The sequence below is a fragment of the Artibeus jamaicensis genome, unplaced genomic scaffold (assembly GCF_021234435.1).
Source record: "Artibeus jamaicensis isolate MK-2021 breed Jamaican fruit bat unplaced genomic scaffold, CSHL_Jam_final contig_700, whole genome shotgun sequence".
Lineage (NCBI taxonomy): Eukaryota > Metazoa > Chordata > Mammalia > Chiroptera > Phyllostomidae > Artibeus > Artibeus jamaicensis.
The window spans coordinates 12175668-12195138 of NW_026521930.1; the positions used below are offsets into that span (position 1 = coordinate 12175668).

Here is a 19471-nt window from a genome sequence, read left to right on the forward strand (position 1 = left end):
GATGTTTCTCTCTCTCTCTTTCTCTGTCTAAAATCAATAAACATGTCCTTGGGTGAAGAATGAAAAAAAAAATAGCCACCACAAATTTTGTCTATAGCCTGACCAAGCATGGATTAGGTACTTATATTAAATGGTTTGGTACATATACTTTTTCTTATTTTCCTGTTATATCCTTGAACAAAAAAAGAAGTGGAAATAGTGGGAATAGTTATTCCATGTAACTCTAATGTTCACTTCTAGCTTCTCCTTCCTGAATCCCACATGTAGCATGTGAGATTCGTTCTGCAGACAGCTCCCAGCTGTCCTCCTCCCACCCACACACAACTTGGGGTTCTCCGCAGCTGAGCCCTGTGCAAAGATGTGGGCCTGGTTCGCTATATTAAAATGTTGGTTATTAGTATTCACCAGTTTTATTTTTTAAACCCCCTTCTGATAGCTTAAATTGAGAGTTGATCATATAGGCAGCTTCTGAGTGTCCTTAGAACCCTTATTATTTTTATGGTTTTTTATCCTGATAGCTAATTCCCTCTTCCCTCATTTAGCCAGGTTTCATTGGGAGCTTCCTGTGTGCCTGATTCTTTTCCAGTTCTTCCTTTAATTTTGTTTTCTCTTCCTTCTCATCCCTTACCCATTCATCACTTTCTCCCCCAGTGAGAGAAAGAGAACAAGTACCTCTTTATTGCCTGTGCACCGTAAATCTTGATAGCACTAGCTTCCCCTCCAAAATGCCACAGAAAACACAGCATGCTTGAAACTCTCACTAGGTTACAGATCACAATTACTTCTTAGTGGTTTTCACACTTAAGACGAACATACATTTCAAAATGTGACCTCTCAGCCCCCCTCCCTCACATGCACACATGCGCACACACACACACACAGTGGCAATGTTGTTCAGCTTGTCGGGCTTAGCTGGTTCATGTCAGGTACCACACCATGAGGAACATGACCGCACCAGGTGAGAAGCATCTCACCGATCGTAAAGTGCTTGTCCTGGAAAGCCTGCTTCTCAATGAGCTGCATCACTATGTTGGACAAGCCCAGGATATTGGCAATATCAGGGATCCTCTTATGAATTCTCTACAAGGTCATTCTCTGGGCCCTCAGACCCTCCGGATTTCTGCTCTCCCCCCTGGTAAGGTCATCCATGCCATGGTGAATTTTCTGGGGGGGGAGTTAAACTGCGGTAATTCATCCATTGGTATGGTGGTATTAGAGCTGTTGATAGTGAAGGTGCAAGACAGAAACTTCTCTCACTGCCTCTCCTGCTGCTCTCGTGTGTATTGCTGATGCTGGAAGTTTCCAAGAGCAGTCTGCAGGTGCTGGACATCATACTTTAATTAGTGAACATGGAGTTTGGCATTCTGTCTTTAGTTAGGGGGCTCCTTGCTGCACAAAATTTCCAGATGTTCTAGATTGCTGCATATCTGGTCTATACTTGCTTGGATTTCATTTTATATTGCTGCACCAAATAAAAAAGAATATTTGAGTGCACCGACTGCTTGTCTGCTATCTTCAGGCGTCTTGTGTGAGACTGGATCTTGTGGACCTGCTTGTGTGTTTGCTGGTACAACTGTTCCATGTCACCGGCTCAGCTGAATTTTAAATTTTTTTTTAAGTCTTGAAAGAGGGAGAGAAGGAGAGAAACATCAATGTAGGGTTGCCTTTCATCATCCCCTCGGGAACTCCTGCAGGGAACCAGCCCACCCCCAAACGGCTCTCCCTACTACACCAGCCAGGGTCTTGAATTTTAAATTTTTTGACATAATTTTACTGAGTATAGCTTAACTTTAATGTATGCATTGGGTGCATTTTTTAAAAGTTGTTCAGGACTTGTGGCCAAGATACAGACATAGGTGGAAACACTGTGCCTCCTTGCACAACCAAGTTTAAAGACAACAAAGTTTTAGTAACTAAAACACAACCAAAACACAGAAAATTGAACTGTACGGAAGTCTGACAACAACGAACCGATCATCCAGACTGGTAAGAGGGGCGGGGTCAGCAGCTGGCCGAGCTAGGTTGAGCAGGAAAGAGCGGTGGCTGCCAGACTGACCCAGGCACGCAGGTGGCGGTTGGCAGATCCCAGGTATGGGGTGGCAATGAGCGGACCCAGTGAAGGAAGCCACAAGGTGGCTGACCGTAGTCACACATTCGCGCACGCAGATAAACCAGACAAAGGAGCAAGCAGTGAGACCTACCTTGCAAACCTGGGCCCCAGTGACGGGAATTAAAGCCTAAAAGCACCAGTTGGAAAAACGTTCAGGATCAAGGTGCTGGGAGAAGCTTCCAGGTGCACAGAGAGTTTGTTGGAGAGATGCACAAGGTCCTGGAGGGTGAACAAGCCCACACACCCGGGAGCCGGCACCAGGGGGGCCCGGTTTGCTTGTGGGAAGCAGCAGAAAGGACCGAAATCTGAGAGAAAATGTGGAACAAGTGCCATTGCCCCTCTCTGACCCTGCCCCTACGTAGAGTGTCACAACCCAGTGACTGGGTTGCCCCACCCTGGTGAACACCTGAAGCTCTGCCCCTCATACGTAACAGGCATGAACAGAACAAAATATTATGGCTCAAGAACAGCTCCGAAGCCCCAGAGCCAACACTTCTAAGTGACAAAAAGATAGCCAATCTATCAGATACACAGTTCAAAACATTGGTGATCAGGATGCTCACAGAACTGGTTGGTCTCAGTCACAAATTAGAGGAACATATGAAAGCTAAACTAACTGAAATGAAGGGAAATGCATAGGAAACCAATAGTGATGGAAAGGAAACTGGGACTCAAATCAAGGGAGCAGACCAGAAGGAAGAAAAAAATGACCAAACACAAAAATATGAAGAAACAATTCAAAAAAATGAGGAGAAGCTTAGGAACCTCCAGGACATCTTTAAACACTCCAACATCTGAATTATAGGGGTACCAGAAGGGTAAGAGGAACAGCCACAAGTGGAACACTTATTTGAACAAATAATAAAGGAGAACTTCCCCAATCTGGCAAAGGAAATAGACCTCCAGGAAATCCAGGAAGCTCAGAGAGTCCCAAAGAAGTTGGACCCGAGGAGGAATACACCCAGGCACATCATAATTACTTTAGCCAAGATTAAAATGAAGGAGAGAATCCTAGAAACAGCAAGAGAAAAGGGGACAGTCACCTACAAAGGAGTTCCCATCAGACTGTCAGCTGATTTCTCAAAAGAGACCTTATAGGCAAGAAGGGGTTGGAAAGAAGTATTCCAAGTCATGAAATCCGAAGACCTACATCCAAGATTGTTCTATCCAGCAAAGCTTTCATTTAGAATGGAAGGACAGATAAAGTGCTTCTCAGATAAGGTCAAGTTCAAGGAGTTCATCATCACCAAGCCCTTATTCTATGAAATGTTAAAGGGACTTACCTAAGAAAAAGAAGATAAAAAAGATGAACAGTGAAAGGACAGCAAACTCACAGTTTTTAACAACCACACCTAAAACAAAAGCAAACTAAGAGGACAGCTAGATCATAGCTGGAACCATAGAACCATAGAAATGGAGATCACATGGAGGGTTATCAACAGGGGAGTGGGAGGAGGAGAAGGGGGGAGAAGGTACAGAGAATAAGTAGCACAGATGATAGGTAGAAAATAGGGGGAGGGCAAGAATAGTATGGGAAATACAGAATCTAAAGAACTTGTGACACATGGACATTAACGAAAGTGGGGAATGGTGGGGGAGGGGTGTGCAGGGTGGAGGGGAAGGAAGAGGGGGAAATGGGACAACTGTAATGGCATAATCAATAAAATATATTAGCCCTGGCTGTTGTAGCTCAGTGGATTGAGCTCGGGCCTGTGAACCAGAAAATTGCGGTTTGATTCCCAGTCAGGGCACATACCTGGGTTGCAGGCCGGTTCCCTGCAGGCCAATTCCCAGCAGGGGACGCATAAGAGGCAACCATACATTGATGTTTCTCTCCCTCTCTCTCCTTCCCTTCCCCTCTAAAGATAAAGAAATAAAATCTTGAAAAAATAAAATAAAATATATTTAAAAAGTTGTTCATAAAATGAAATGGGTATGCCAAATTATATATCTTTATTTACAAAAGATTTTATTTATTTATTTTTAGAGGGAAGAGAAGGGAAGGAGAGAGGGAGAGAAACATCAGTGTGTGGTTATCTCTTGTGCACCCCCTGCTGGGGACCTGGCCTATAACCCAGACATGTGTGCTGACTGGGAATTGAACTGTGACCCTTTGGTTCGCAAGCCGGACCTCAATCCACTGAGCTACACCAGCCAGGGCTATATATCTTTTTTATTCCTGTTGTCATTTCAGAGTTGTCTAATAGGAAATTTGGCACCCAGACATAACTTTTTACTTTATTTCATCTTAATATCATTGATTCATTGGAGAGAGAAACGTCAGTTTCTTTTTTTTTTTTCCTCCTGCTCACTGCTCCTCCCAACACCCATCAATTTCTTTAAAAATATATTTAACTGCCCTGGCTGGCGTAGCTCAGTGGATTGAGCGCGGGCCTGTGAACCAGAGTATCGCGGTTCGATTCCCAGTCAGGGCACATGCCTGGGTTGCAGGCCAGTTCCCAGCAGGGGATGCATGAGAGGCAACCATACATTGATATTTCTCTCCCTCTCTTTCTTCTCCCCTTCCCCTCTCTCGAAAAATAAATAAATAAAATATTTTAAAATATATATATTTTACCGATTATACTATTACAGATGTCCCATTTTTTCTTCCCTTTATTCCCCTCCAGCCTGCAACCCTTCTCCCACCAGCATTCCCCCTCCCCCTTAGTTCATGTCCATGGGTTGTACATATAAATTGTTAGGCTTCTCTATTTCCTGTACTATTCTTAACCTCCCCCTGTCTATTTTCTACCCACCACTTATGCTTTTTATACCCTGTACCTTTTCTCCCTTCTTTCCCCTCTCCCTCCCTTACTGATAACCCTCCATGTGATCTCCATTTCTGTGATTCTGTTCCTCTTCTAGTTGTTTGCTTAGTTTGTTTTTGTTTTTTAGGTTCAGTTGTTGATAGTTGTGAGTTTATTGTCATTTTACTGTTCATATTTTTCACTATCTTTTTTTTTTTTTTAGATAAGTCCCTTTAACATTTCATATAATAAGGGCTTGGTGATGATGAACTCCTTGAACTTGACCTTATCTGAGAAGCACTTTATCTGCCCTTCCATTCTAAATGAAAGCTTTGCTGGATAGAGCAATCTTGGATGTAGGTCTTTGGATTTCATGACTTGGAACACTTCTTTCCAACCCCTTCTTGCCTGTAAGGTCTCTTTTGAGAAATCAGCTGACAGTCTGATGGGAACTCCTTTGTAGGTGACTGTCCCCTTTTCTCTTGCTGCTTCTAGAATTCTCTCCTTCATTTTAATCTTGGCTAATGTAATTATGATGTGCCTGGGTGTATTCCTCCTCGGGTCCAACTTCTTTGGGACTCTCTGAGCTTCCTGGATTTCCTGGAGGTCTATTTCCTTTGCCAGATTGGGGAAGTTCTCCTTTATTATTTGTTCAAATAAGTGTTCCACTTGTGGCTGTTCCTCTTACCCTTCTGGTACCCCTATAATTCAGATGTTGGAGCGTTTAAAGATGTCCTGGAGGTTCCTAAGCCTCTCCTCATTTTTTTGAATTCTTGTTTCTTCATATTTTTATGTTTGGTCATTTTTTTCTTCCTTCTGGTCTGCTCCCTTGATTTGAGTCCCAGTTTCCTTTCCATCACTATTGGTTTCCTATGCATTTCCCTTCATTTCAGTTAGTTTAGCTTTCATATGTTCCTCTAATTTGTGACTAAGATCAACCAGTTCTGTGAGTATCCTGATCACCAATGTTTTGAACTGTGTATCTGATAGATTGGCTATCTTTTTGTCACTTAGAAGTGTTGGCTCTGGGGCTTCGGAGCTGTTCTTGAGCCATAATATTTTGTTCTGTTCATGCCTGTTACGTATGAGGGGCAGAGCTTCAGGTGTTCACCAGGGTGGGGCAACCCAGTCACTGAGTTGTGACACTATGTGGGGGCAGGGTCAGAGAGGGAGCAATGGCGGTCCTCTGTGCTCCTTTATGCCACTGGGGCCTGCCTGGTCTGTCTCACTGCTTGCTCCTTCGCTGGTTTATCTGTGCACAAAGTGTGACTGTGGTCAGCCTGCCACCTTGTGCCTTCACTGGGTCTGCCTGCCGCTACTCCACACCTGGGATTTGCCCTTGGCTACCTGGGTTGGGGGATCTTTTTTGCCCGACCCTCTCCACTGCTGGCTCTGCCCCTCTTACTGGTGTAGCTGAGTAGTTCGTTGTTGTCAGACTTTGTATTGTTCAATTTTCTGTGGCTTGGCTGCGTTTATTGTTGCTAAAACTTTGTTGTTTTTAGATTTGGTTGTGCGAGAAGGCAAAATGTTTCCACCTATGCCTCCATCTTGGTGGAAGACCTCTGCAAGGTTTTTGTTTGTTTGTTTTTTGTTTTTTGTTTTAGAAATCAGCTGATAGTCTTAATGGGAATTTCTTTGTAGGTGATTGTATACTTTTACTGTTTTAAGATTCCTTATCTTTAACCTTGGGTAATGTAATTATGATGTGTCTTCGTGTGTGATTCCTTGGGTTTAACTTCTTTGGGACTCTTTGAGCTTCCTGGATTTCGTGGAAGTCTATTTCCTTTACCATATTAGGGGAGTTCTCCTTCATTATGTTTTCTAATAAGTTTTCAATTTCTTGCTTTTTCTCTTCTCCTTCTGGCACCCCTATGACTGGGATGTTGGAACATTTAAAGTTTTCCCAGAGGTTCCTAAGTTTCTCCTCATTTTTTTGAATTCTTGTTTCTTCATTCTGTTCTGGTTGAATGTTTGTTTCTTCCTTCTGCTGCAAATCATTAATTTGAGTCCCAATTTCCTTCACTTCACTGTTGGTTCCCTGTATATTTTTTTTTATTTCACTTTTCATAACTTTCACTTCTTTCTCTATTTTGTGACCGTACTCAACCATTTCTGTGAGCATCCTGATTACCAGTGTTTTGAACTCTGCATCTGGTAGATTGGCTTATCTCTTCATCACTTAGTTCTATTTTTGAAGCTTTGATCTGTTCTTTCATTTGGGCAGTATTTTTTTGTCTCGGTGTGCTTATCATATTGTAAGGGGCGGAGCCTCAGGTATTTACCATGTCAGGGCACCCCACTTCACGGCATAGTGCTGCTGTATGTGGGGGAGGGGTCCAAGAAGGAATAACGTCGCTTGCCAGCTTTGGCCAGCTTTCAATCACTTCCCCCACTAGTTGCAAGCAAATTAAGCCCTTTTGGTGTTGATTCCTGGTTGGGTGGTTTTGTATACATCTAGGACCCCATGGGTCTCTCCAACAAACTCTCCTGTGAAGCTGGGAGTTCTTCCCACTGCCACAACCCCCCACAGGTTTTTCCAGTCAGAGGTTTTGAGGCTTTATTTCCCCACACTGGACCCCTGGGTTGTGTTGTTTTTAAATTTGTTGTTGTTCTGTTGGTTGTATGAGGAGGCAAAGTGCATTTACCTACGCCACCATCTTGGCCAGAAGTCCAAAACATCAATTTGTTGTTCCACTTATTTATGCAGTTCATTGGTTGATTCTCGGATGTGCCTTGACCAAGGATTAAACCTACAATCTTGGTGTATCAGGACAACACTCCAGCCAGCTGAGCTACCTGGCCAGGGCATTAAATGACATTTAAGAATCTTAGAATTGGCTTCAAGGAATGCACTGTCTGTCTCCTGCCTGGTTATAGTTAAGCCTTCCATTATACTGTGAAGAGAATTACTCTTGCAATCCCCATCCGAAGATAATGACAGGACATACAATTCCCATTTCCGGACAACTTCACTAACAGTGGGTCCTGTTATTTAAGTAGAGCCTCAATCTCTTTTATTTCAAGCATTCAACAAAGCGTATTAACTAGCCCTGGCTGGTGTGGCTCAGTGGATTGAGCACCAGCATGTGAACCAAAAGGTTGCTGATTCAGTTTCCAGTCAGGGCACATACCTGGGTTGCAGGCTAAGTCCCCAGTTGGGTCATGTGAGAGGCAACTATTTCTCTCTCACATAATGATAATTCTCTCCCTCTCTGTCTCCTTCCCTTCCCCTCTCTCCAAAAGTAGATAAATAAAATCTTAAAAGTGTACTAACTAAAGTCATACTGGAAGCAGTTGCATTCATTTTTTAGTGATGCTTGGGATAAAGTGTGTACTTTTTTTCAATAGCCTCTAAGTACATGAGCATTAGAGAGTCATTAGAGACCCAGGAGAGAGTCATTGTAGATGCAGATTGATTTCTGTGTGTCTTTGCTTTTATTATGGAAAGAGTACCTGGAAGGCATTTGGAATAGATACAATTACTTAGTAGGAAATGGAGCTCAAGTCTTTGGTGGCTAAAGTATCCTTTATTTGTTTCCTAATGCTGCTAGGCTGATCCTAGCATCTTTCCCAGTGTGTACCGCAAAGCCTATAGTGTGCTTGGGACTCTTAGCACTTCAGCAAAAAGACACAGGGAATTGGGGCAGTCTGACATTAATTACTGTGTGGCTTTTTGAGGTAGAGACATAGTGTGGCTCATTGTTTGTTTCTGGATCATCATCAGTTCTTGTGACAACATACATATGTACATTTAGCTGTAGCTGTAGAAACCTGTTCCTGAGCTCATTATTTGGCAATTCCTCCTGCTGTTTCTCTTCTCCGATATGGCTAATAGTGTTGACTATAGACCTGCTTTATACAGGGAGGAGGCAAAGGGAAGGTGAGGGAAAGACTTGTTAGTAGGAGGAGACATGCTTTGCAGGCTCAACCTGTGTATGTTAGATGGCTCAGGGAGCCAGGCTGTGACTGTGGGCCTGCACTTCCACCTGTGGGGTAGGTCCAGTCCCCAGAAGTCAGATCCTGGAGTACTGTTGGCCTCTCTGTCTTCAAACAGATATGCATTTAGCTTTTACTGCGTGCTAAGAAGTGATACCCAGAGAGAGAGGTTCTTTGGCCTCATCCAACAACAGTGTAATGGGGGAAGACAGGGCAAGCATTGAACCCTCAAATAAATGCTAGACCTCTCTTGTAACATTAGGAGTTTGACCCTAAAGGTAGTACAGATTCACAGAATGAATAGTATTCGTCCTTTGGCATCACCTTGTGAACAGCCATCAGGTAGTTTTGACTTGGAATCCCTGCCTGTAGTGACTACAGTGTTTATTCTTTGAGTCCCCAGGACCTTGCACAGCACCTGGCCTAAGGCTTATTCATGGTAAATATTGGCTGAGTTGGTTTGAATTTATTTCCCTAACCATCAGCAGGGAAACACTATCAGGCAGACAGAAAAACGTAGTTCTTCTCAGGAAAGCCACATGTGGTCTGATAGAGGAGTCCTTTGGCCTCAGGTTTGACCTCTGACTGTGGTGGGCTGAGCAGCCCTACCTTCTGGAAGTGCAGACTAGAAATGCCTATTTGGCTGGGATGGACTTCCACCATAGGGCATTTTCTGTTTATTCTAAAATGCAAAGATTATGTGCCAGCTTTATTGAAAGCAGCTTTGGAAGTATAGCACTTTGTATTTGTATCTTGTGATGAGACCTGAAGGTGCCTGAGTGCCCAGGACATCCTGTAAACACATGCCTCTCTTTCTACCCCAGGCTAGTCCTCGGAGAAATCAGGACTCTGAGAAAGAGAGAGTAGAGCCGTGTGTTTATAGACTTTGTTATCTGTGTGCGGAGGCTTACAGTTAATTCCTGTTTGGTTTAGAATTTTAAGTTCAGTGCTTATATTCACTTGATGTCCTGGTCAGTAAATATTCCTGAAGGCTCCCATACCCCTTTTAGCCAGATATGAAAGTAGAAAGAGAGGTAAGGCTGTTCCTGCTAGTATAAAATGAAAATTCCGGGGTGTGCATATTTTGCTTGTGTTTGTGGTTGTTGTGGATTATTAACCAGCTAACAGGGTGGTGGTTCTGGCTCTCCCAGATTGGCCACCATGGCTCAAATACCTGCATGACCATGGAACACAGTTACTCTGTACCCTTCCTCAGGTGATAGGGACTGCAGGGTTGTGGGAGGAAGTCAGCAGTCACTGAGTGTTTTTGTGCCCTGTTGTGACTAGTAGTTAAGAGCTTGGGTTCTGATGTCAGCAGATTCACAACCCAGCTATGCCATTATTAGCAGTGAAGCCTTAGGCAAATTACTTCACCCCTCTGAGCCTCAGTTTCCTCATCTGTAAATTGGGAATAATAGCACCTGCTTCATAGGGGTCTATATGATTAAATGAGATCACATGGGTTAAAGTATTTGGCATGGCACATGTTAAAATCTCCATCAGTGGTAACTCTAGTGTGACACATGCAAACTCTCATCCACTGACACACACAAACATGTGAAGATTTGCCATCTCCTTACCAAGGGCATAATGGAATTCAATACTCTTGCTCTCCTTTGTTCTAGGAGGCCTGGGAGTAATGGGAAATTTCTGGTTTGTGGATCCCTTTGTGTTAGGAGAATCCTTTGTGTTACTGAAGTCTTTATGTAGGAAAAGAGGGCATGAAGGACTGAGGAAGGCACACGTGGTAGTGGGCACCTCTCAAAGGGGCTTGCTCTGCTGATTATGTGGTGCCCAGGTCCTCCACTAGGGAGCTCTGGGAATCAGGAGTCACTCAGCTGCCTCATCTTTGGTGATTGCTTAGACCCCTGTCAGCACGTCTTTGTCCAGGGCCACCACTCTCTCTCAGGACATTCGGATCTGTGAGAGCCTGCCAGTCCAGAGGACTGCCTAGGGGGCTAGACCTAGGACAGCCTTGTCCACTTCTGCTAGGGGCCTGGTTGCCCTGGGCCTCTCATTGAGGAAGGTGTCTTAGTCTGGGATCTTGGGGGCTGTGACCACTTTTTCCTCTGCTATACACTGTGCTTGGCATAATTCTAGTGTGTTGAGTACAGGTCTGTAGTCTAACTCCTAACAAAAGTTTGCCCTCCCTGCCTAGTAGTTGGTAGATCTTTAAAATGATGCATTTGTACAGCAGAGTTACTCTCATCAGTCTCAGCCTGGGCCCTAAAGAAATAAGGAGCACCCCCTCTTTTCTGGAGCATTGAGGGTTAGATGCCCCAAGATGGAGAGATCTTGCCCAGTGCCATACTGGGTTCATTGCTGCTGTCGTTACAGATAAGTGCACATGTTCTGTTCATGTTCCAAGAGGCAGTGAGTCCTTCCCTGAGTGTCCCAGAGATGTGCACATGTACAGACATGGAGCTTGGTGTCGATGTTCACCTTTTAGAGACAGTGGCATGGTGGTTAAGAAGCTCTGGAGTCCAGCTGCATGGGTTTGAACAAAGCATGTACCCATAATTTTTGGACCATAAGACGCACCTAGCTTTTAGAGAGGAAAATAGGAAAAGGAATTTTGAAGCAAAAAATGTAAAATATTTAATAACATAAATAACATAATATTTCACCAATATAAATGCAAACAGAACTCAACAGCAGCATTAACAACCATTATGCCTCCCAAATGATGGGGGGGGGGTGTGTGCATGTTACAGTCTGAAAAATACAGTGACCTCTCTGTGCCTCCATTTTTTGTTTTTTTTCCCTCTGAAATGTACCTGTAAGGTTATCTTAAGGATTGAATGAGCTAACGTGGAAGATTTGAGGCCTGGCCTAGAATTCTGGCCTCTGGTAGTGGGCTGTATTTTTGTTACAGTTGTTAAGATGGAGACGGCTGGTACTTGTCTGGCTCTGTTTCTTATTTCCCTCTCACGGCTCAGTGACTTGGGGACAGTTGGGATACGTTGAAGTACTGAGTGACCTGTTTGCATCAGTCATCTGAAAAGGCAAGGCAGCCTTGGCCAACCTGGGAGTTGCCACCTCTCTTCTCAGGGTGGTGCTTGGTGGTGGCTCCCAGGTTGGCCAGGTGGTCCCTGAGTATAGAGTCCTTGGGTGGCCAGGTGGGGGTAGGTGGGGCCTGGGATGGGACGCCTGGAGGTGTGTGCCCTTGACCCCAGTTTTTTCTGCTGTTTGTGCCCAGGTGGCAGCACCATGGATAGCTCCACAGGAGGCAAGGCTAGGCCTGAGGCTGGGGAGGACAAGGAGGGATTCCTTTCCAAACTTAAGAAAATGTTTACCTCCTGATACCCAGGTGAGGTAGGAAAACCCTTGAGGTTTCTCCCCTTTGTTTCCTTTTGTGAACTAATCCCCATTTTTCCTTACTTTAACCAATTTCATACTCCCCACTCCCTGGCACTGGAAGGGGTACCAGTCTTAGGTATGGTGTATCTGGCTCCCCTTGGAGCCAAGCCTTTTGGTCCCTGGAGACACCTACATTAGGTAATGTGGCAGTCAGTGGCAGTCCAGAGCTGAACCAGACCGCAGGGAGAGGCTGCACTGGGGGCTGCCTCTCAGTCTCCCTCCACCAGCTCTCAGAGGCACTGCATCCCACAGTGGTGGGAACCAGGTTCCCCACAGTCACAGGAGAGCCAGGCGAACTCAGATCTCTCCACTCACCACCTGTTTTACAGCGCCTGTCCTGCCGGGGGTGTAGAGCCATGTAACCTCCAGAGAGCTGCCAGGAGTTGTACTTGGTCACTGTGGGTTCTTGGGACCAACTTTACTTGTGTGGGTTCCTGGTGGCTGGGGCTCCTGGCATAGCTCCTTCCCAGGGATGATAGAAGCTCACTCACTGCAAGGGATGTGCCTTGCAATGCCAGTAAATTGTAACCACTTGTGTCTTGGCTCAGGAAAACGGTCCACTGGAAACTAGGCTGGGAGCCGCAGCCCTTCCTCGTGGCCAAGGCACCTTGGAGACCGGGGGATTCCAGAACAGCAGTATGGAGCCCTGCCTGCAGAGGCCCTCTGGACCACCTTGGCAACAGCAAAATCATGTGACAACACACCTTTCCACAGAATGGTCATGGTGGACAGCTCTTGGGCAGTAAGGCGTGGCACGCCTAAGGGCTGGTAGGTTTCTTGTCTGTGGGTAGGTAACTTGGCCTCTTCTGGCTCAGAGTAAGACATCTGGACACTTCTCAAATTAGAGCCAAAACTTTAATTTGGAATGAACTGTGGTGGAAATCTTAATAAAGAATTAAAGGCCATGCTTACAGCTTAAAAATGAAGCCTGAAACTGCACCAAGTTGTGAAGTGATTAATTTCCCTGTCATTAAACCTCTGGGAGGTTCTGGAATGAGTCTCTTCTGACATGTTGTCTTTTCCAGGAACTTGGGGCCCATAAGCCCCACCGGCATCACCCACCCCTCAGTAGAGGCATCCCTTGCTTTTCTTGGAGTTTAATTCCCAAGGGTACCCAGCAGCTGAAACATGGGGGCTGTGATCTTTTGTCAGTTCTCCCTCCCCCCCCACCCAGGTGGCCTCTTGTCTGTGGCTGTGGAGCTCTGGTGTTTGAAGCCAGGCCTGAGTGGGACTCTGCCTGTCTGCTGGACCACGGGCCTCCTTATCCTAGAGCCTTACCCCCACTGCCAGCCACAGCTTGGTTTTCACCACTAACTACACTGTCGACACCTATTTCCAGAAATGTGTTTAAATTATTTAATGCAAAGAATCATCGTCTTTTCCTGTGTAAATGTTTGTTCAGAAAGGAAAACATAGTCTAAGCAGTTGAAGGCTCTCCACCATCTGGCCAGAGCAAAACAGTTGCCCCAACCGCAGCTTCTAGGATGTGTAGATTCTGTGTGTTTCCAGACCCTCCCATTAGTAAGAGGCTAATGGAGAACATTTCTGAATAGTTTTCTTTTTGTTTTCCTTCATAATTTACTAAAATAAAGCATCTATTAGTGTCTGATCTACGAATGTAAAATGATTCTGTATCCATGTAAAAGATTATCTACTGCAAAGAGATATTTAAAACCTACATTGTGGTTATGTCTTCTTTGAAAGAGTTTAAGCAGCTTTCTACACATGGCTTAGCAGGGGCTTATATGGTGTTCACGTGCAGGTCAGGCTGCCCCTCGTTTCTTCTGGCCTCCCTGGAGCTGGCTGCAGAGGTGGCTGGTCTCATCCGGAGTCATGGCTGCCTGAGTGCATACTCACACAAGGGCTGTGCCTCTTGAACCCAAATCCCAGAGAAGGGAGCTTCCCATGCAACAACAAGCTGATTTGAATGAATGTACTAGAATTTTGTGGGTAGCTTCTTTTTTTGGAGCCTGTGCCACAAGAGATGTGCAGTGTGGCCTCCTATATCACTGTTTCCCTTGCTAGATTTATTTTTTCCCTTGATTGTTGTCAAAGGAATATTAATACATTTTTTGTGCTAAAATTTTTGCTCATTGTACTTTGACTAGTCTGGGCTCCTTGCAGAGGCTGTCTCACAAAAGCTTCAATGCTGGCACTACTGGAATGGACCCCAAGCATATCTCTCAGACCCACCCCCAGGTTCTGAGCTGAGCAGCTTGAGGTGTGAGAGTACACTTGCTGGGTTGGGTGAAGAGGATGGGAAAGACCTGATGGGCAAGAAAGGGGTCAGTGGTGACCTTCTGCCAGTTGCAGATACTTGTCCTTCATTCAGAAAATTTTTATTGAGTGCCTGCTGTGGACTCTCAGCATGGGCCCCTTCACATGCCTAGACACAGGCACAGCAACAGGAAGCTAGGCAGGCGCCCCATGACAGCTTAGTTTTCCTCTGGAGAAGTCGGCTCCCATGCATGTCATATCTTTTGAAAGCAGAAGTCTAGAGGAACACTTTGAGATAGAAAGGTGGATTTTCTGGCTAGCAATATCATTATTGCTGTACCGAGGGTCCTTTCTGCAGATGCAGGAAGATGGCAGTGCAAATCTAGCGCCCAGTCTCACTCAGGGCTTGGAGTGGGCTTATTCCCACAGCTGGCTTCTGAGGCATTTGTCACCAGATAACTTGCAGCTTGAGTTGGGGCTGGAGTGGGAGATGAGATACTTAAAAAATACAGAAAAGTATCTCTAGGCCCCAAGCCTTTGGGGATTGAGAGGAGGGGGACGGTAGATGGGTGTTGAGCATTTACTGAAATGCCTAGGGGGTGAATAAGGGAAGGCACGGTCACATAGGGATGAGATAGACTTGGGGACTGGACTTTGTTTCCATTCCCACCTGCAGGCTTCTGTTCTGATTTGTTTTCCCACCTGAGCCATCCTCTTCCTCCTCTTTGGGCCTTTGGATTCTTGTGGACTTGAATGCAACATTCCTTCCCTGTCATGAAAACCCCCCTCAATGTACAAGAATTTTTTTAGTCCCACAAGCCTCTCTACTGCTCCTATGTTCAGGGACTGTCCCTGTCATTTACTCTGTTCTGTAACAGTGGAGCCCAACACTGAAAACTAAATTGTATGAGCTTCCCTGGCTTTTGCAGAAGGCATGTAGCATTCTTGTTAATAAACACTGTGAAACCTGACTTTATATCATGTAACTGAGGTTCTGCTTATTTGACATGACGCTTGTAAAGGATCACACATGAGCCAGTCAGGAACTTAATGCAAAGAAACAAAGTGGGTCCTGACCTACAACTTCAGTTGCTGGGAGACAGAAGGGAACGATGGAGACTGGCTGCCATGTTTAAAGAGGACAGCCACTGTTGAGCTCCACCCAAGGCAGGGCAGGGGCTGCACAGGAATTCAGACCCAGTGCTGCCAGATCTTCTGGTACTTTCCAAGAGAAGCTGGGCATCCAGATTTTTGTGTGGAGATTTTAGTTACCTCATTTTAAAAAAAAGTTTTATATATTTTTAGAGAGAGGGGAAGAGGGGAGAGAGAGAGGGAAAGAAACATTAATGTGTGGTTGCCGCTCACGTGGCTCCCACTGGGGACCTGGCCCACAACCCAGGCATGTGCCCTGAGGGGGAATTGAACTGTTAACCCTTGGGTTTGTAGCCTGCACTCAATCCAGTGAGCTATACCAGCCAGGGCTAGTTACCTCATTTTTGAGGTAACAGATTTATTGAGAGATAATTTATAAACTATTCAACTCACCTTTAAAGTATATGGTTTTGCCCTGGCTGGCATAGCTCAGTGGATGGAGCACAGGCCTGCGAACCACATGATCGCGGTTCGATTCCCAGTCAGGGCACATGCCTGGGTTGCAGGCCAGTTCCCAGCAGGGGACTCATGAGAGGCGACCATACATTGATATTTCTCTCCTTCTCTTGTTCCCTTCTTCTCTAAAGATAAGTAAATAAAATCTTAAAAATAAATAAATAAATAATAAAAAAACCAAAGTGTACGGTTTTGTGGATTTTAATTTAAGGTTATTTAACCATCACCACAGTCAATTCTAGAACATTTTCATCGCCTCGAGAGATTCCATATCCTTTAGCAGTTACTCCATTTTCTCCCAAGTCCTTCAGTCTCTGATAACAAATCTACTTCCTGTCTTATAAACTTGCCTGTTCTGTATATTTCACCTAAATGGTGTCATACAATATGTGAGCTCTGTGGTGCTTTTCTGGTTTCATTTAGTATATTTCAAGATGTATGCATGTTACAGCATAAATTAGTACTTCATTTCTTTTTATGGCTGAATAATATTCCACTGTATGAATACATCACATTTTTTTTCTCATTCATCCTATAGACATTCAGGTTTTTTCCACTGTTCTGTTATTATCAATAATATTTCTATGAATGTCTTGTTTTAAGATGTGGGCAGCTATTTATTTGTATGAGGTGCTTAGAGAGTCAAGTTCATAGACACAGAAAATAGAAGGGTGGTTGCCCAGAGCTAGAGGGAGGAGGGTTGGGGAGTTAGGGTTTAATGGGTACCGTTTCAATACGGAATGATGGCAGAGGCCTAGAGATGGATGGTGGTGATGGTTGTACAACAGTGACTGTACTTAATGTCACTGAACTGTACATTTAAAAATAACTAAAATAGTAAATTTTATGTATATTTTACTACAGTTAAGAAAATTAAAAAATAAATGATGGCAGCCTACTCATGTATTTCAGGGACCAGCTTTCAGAAGACCAAGTACACATGGCAGTGCACCTGACTAGGAATTGTGCTGGGAACACTTAAGCCAGCAGGGTGGTGCAGTGGCACTGGGAGTAGTCCCCTCCGTGGGGTGCTCTGCGTGGCATGACCCTCACGTGCTTGCTTACTTTTAAAAAAAGAAATATGTATTTATTCTTAGAGAAGGGAAGGGAGGGAAAGAAACATCAATGAGCAGTTGCCTCTCATGCATCCCCTACTGGGGACCTGGCCTGCAACCCAGGCACGGGCCCTGACTGGGAATCAATCCAGCAACCGCTTGGTTCACAGGCTGGTACTCAATCCTCTGAGCCACACCAGCCAGGGCCGCCACGTGCTTTCTTATTGTAGTGATTTAAAGTTGGGGCAGGACCACCCTGCGTCAGGCAGGGCATCTGATTTCAACATTCAGGGTGGGCAAAGGATCTTCCTTTCCAACCACATTTGGTTATTTCCGAGAGACAAGGTAGGTAATCAGGTGAACACAAATGTCTATTACAGATCAAATGCTTTAAAATACAGGATTTTTAAAATTATTCTTTTTTTAATATATTTTATTGATTATGCCATTACAGTTCTCCCATTTTCCCCCTTCATTCCCCTCCACCCTGCACAACCCTCCCCCACCATTCCCCCCCTTGCGTTTATGTCCATGTGTCACAATTTCTTTAGATTCTATATTTCCCATACTATTCTTGCCCTCCCCCTATCTATTTTCTACCTACCATCTGTGCTACTTATTCTCTGTACCTTCTCCCCCCTTCTCCTCCTCCCACTCCCCTGTGCTAACCCTCCATGTGATCTCCATTTCTATAGTTCCACTCCTGATCTAGCTGTCCTCTTAGTTTGCTTTTGTTTTAGGTGTGGTTGTTAATAACTGAGTTTGCTGTCCTTTCACTGTTCATATTTTCTATCTTCTTTTTCTTAGATAAGTCCCTTGAACATTTCATATAATAAGGGCTTGGTGATGATGAACTCCTTGAACTTGACCTTATCTTCCCTTCCATTCTAAATGAAAGCTTTGCTGGATAGAGCAATCTTGGATGTAGGTCTTTGGATTTCATGACTTGGAATACTTCTTTCCAACCCCTTCTTGCCTGTAAGGTGTCTTTTAAGAAATCAGCTGACAGTCTGATGGGAACTCCTTTGTAGGTGACTGTCCCCTTTTCTCTTGCTGTTTCTAGGATTCTCTCCTTCATATTAATCTTGGCTAAAGTAATTATGATGTGCCTTGGTGTGTTCCTTCTTGGGTCCAGCTTCTTTGGGACTCTCTGAGCTTCCTGGATTTCCTGGAGGTCTATTTCCTTTGCCAGATTGGGGAAGTTCTCCTTTATTATTTGTTCAAATAAGTGTTCCACTTGTGGCTGTTCCTCCTACCCTTCTGGTACCCCTGTAATTCGGATGTTGGAAGGTTTAAAGATGTCCTGGAGGTTCCTAAGTCTCTCCTCATTTTTTTTTTGAATTCTTGTTTCTTCATATTTTTGTGTTTGGTCATTTTTTTCTTCCTTCTGGTCTTCTCCCTTGATTTGAGTCCCAGTTTCCTTTCCATCACTATTGGTTTCCTGTGCATTTTCCTTCATTTCAGTTAGTTTAGCCTTCATACGTTCCTCTAATTTGTGACTAAAATCAACCAGTTCTGTGAGCATCCTGATCACCAGTGTTTTGAACTGTGCCTCTGATAGATTGGCTATCTTTTTGTCACTTAGAAGTATTGGCTCTGGGGCTTTGAGCTGTTCCTGAGCCATAATGTTTTGGTCTGTTCATGCCTGTTACGTGTGAGGGGCGGGGCCTTAGGTGTTCACCAGGGTGAGGTGACCTAGTCACTGGGTTGTGACGCTGTATGTGGGAGCAGGGTCAGAGAGGGAGCATTGGTGCTTGTTCCACGTTTTCTCTCTCATATTTCGGTCTCCTCTGCTGCTTCCCACAAGCAAACTGGACCCCCTTGGTGCCGGCTCCCGAATGTGTGGGCCTGTGCACCCTCCAGGATCCTGTGGGTGTCTCCAACAAACTCTCTGTGCACCTGGGAGCTTCTCCCAGTACCTCGATTCTGAAAGTTTTTCCAATTGGTGCTTTTAGACTTTAATCCCCGTTGCTGGGGCCCTGGTTTTCGAGGTCTGTCACACTGCTCGCTCCTTTGTCTGGTTTATCTGTACGTGCGAATGTGTGACTGCGGTCAGCCAGCCACCTTGTGCCTTCACTGGGTCTGCTTATTGCCACCCCACACCTGGGATCTGCCAACCACCGCCTGTGCACCTGGGTCAGTTTGGCAGCCATTACTTTTTCCTGCTGGACCCAGCTCCGCCAGCTGCTGACTCCGCCCCTCTTACTGGTCTGGATGGTTTGTTGTTGTCAGACTTCCATACAGTTCAATTTCCTGTGTTTTGGTTGCATTTTTGTTACGAAAACTTTGTTGTCTTTAAATCTGGTTGTGCGAGGAGGCACAGTGTTTCCACCTACACCTCCATCTTGGCCAGAAGTCGGGATGTGTTTCTTTTTAAATTTTTTTATTATTTTTAATTTTTTTTTTATTTATCTTTAGAGGGGAAGGGAAGGAGA

General features: G+C 44.8%; 1 protein-coding gene and 1 pseudogene across 4 annotated transcripts in view; one reads left to right on the forward strand and one right to left on the reverse strand.

The window, feature by feature from the left end:
- The window catches only part of DNAJA3 (DnaJ heat shock protein family (Hsp40) member A3), a 39079-nt gene extending 23730 nt beyond the window's left edge, over nucleotides 1-15349 (forward strand). For 2 of the 4 annotated variants that reach the window (XM_053671612.1, XM_053671609.1), the window contains 2 exons: nucleotides 11996-12106; nucleotides 12705-15349. In XM_053671612.1, coding sequence (XP_053527587.1) covers nucleotides 11996-12099 — 104 coding nt within the window. In that variant the 3' untranslated portion in view covers nucleotides 12100-12106; nucleotides 12705-15349. Of the gene's footprint in view, nucleotides 1-11995; nucleotides 12112-12704 lie in introns of all 4 variants that reach the window. The other 2 variants (XM_053671610.1, XM_053671611.1) reach the window with 2 other exon arrangements.
- Nucleotides 918-1582, reverse strand: LOC119056257 (Golgi SNAP receptor complex member 2-like; annotated as a pseudogene).
- Nucleotides 15350-19471: the final 4122 nt, after the last annotated feature.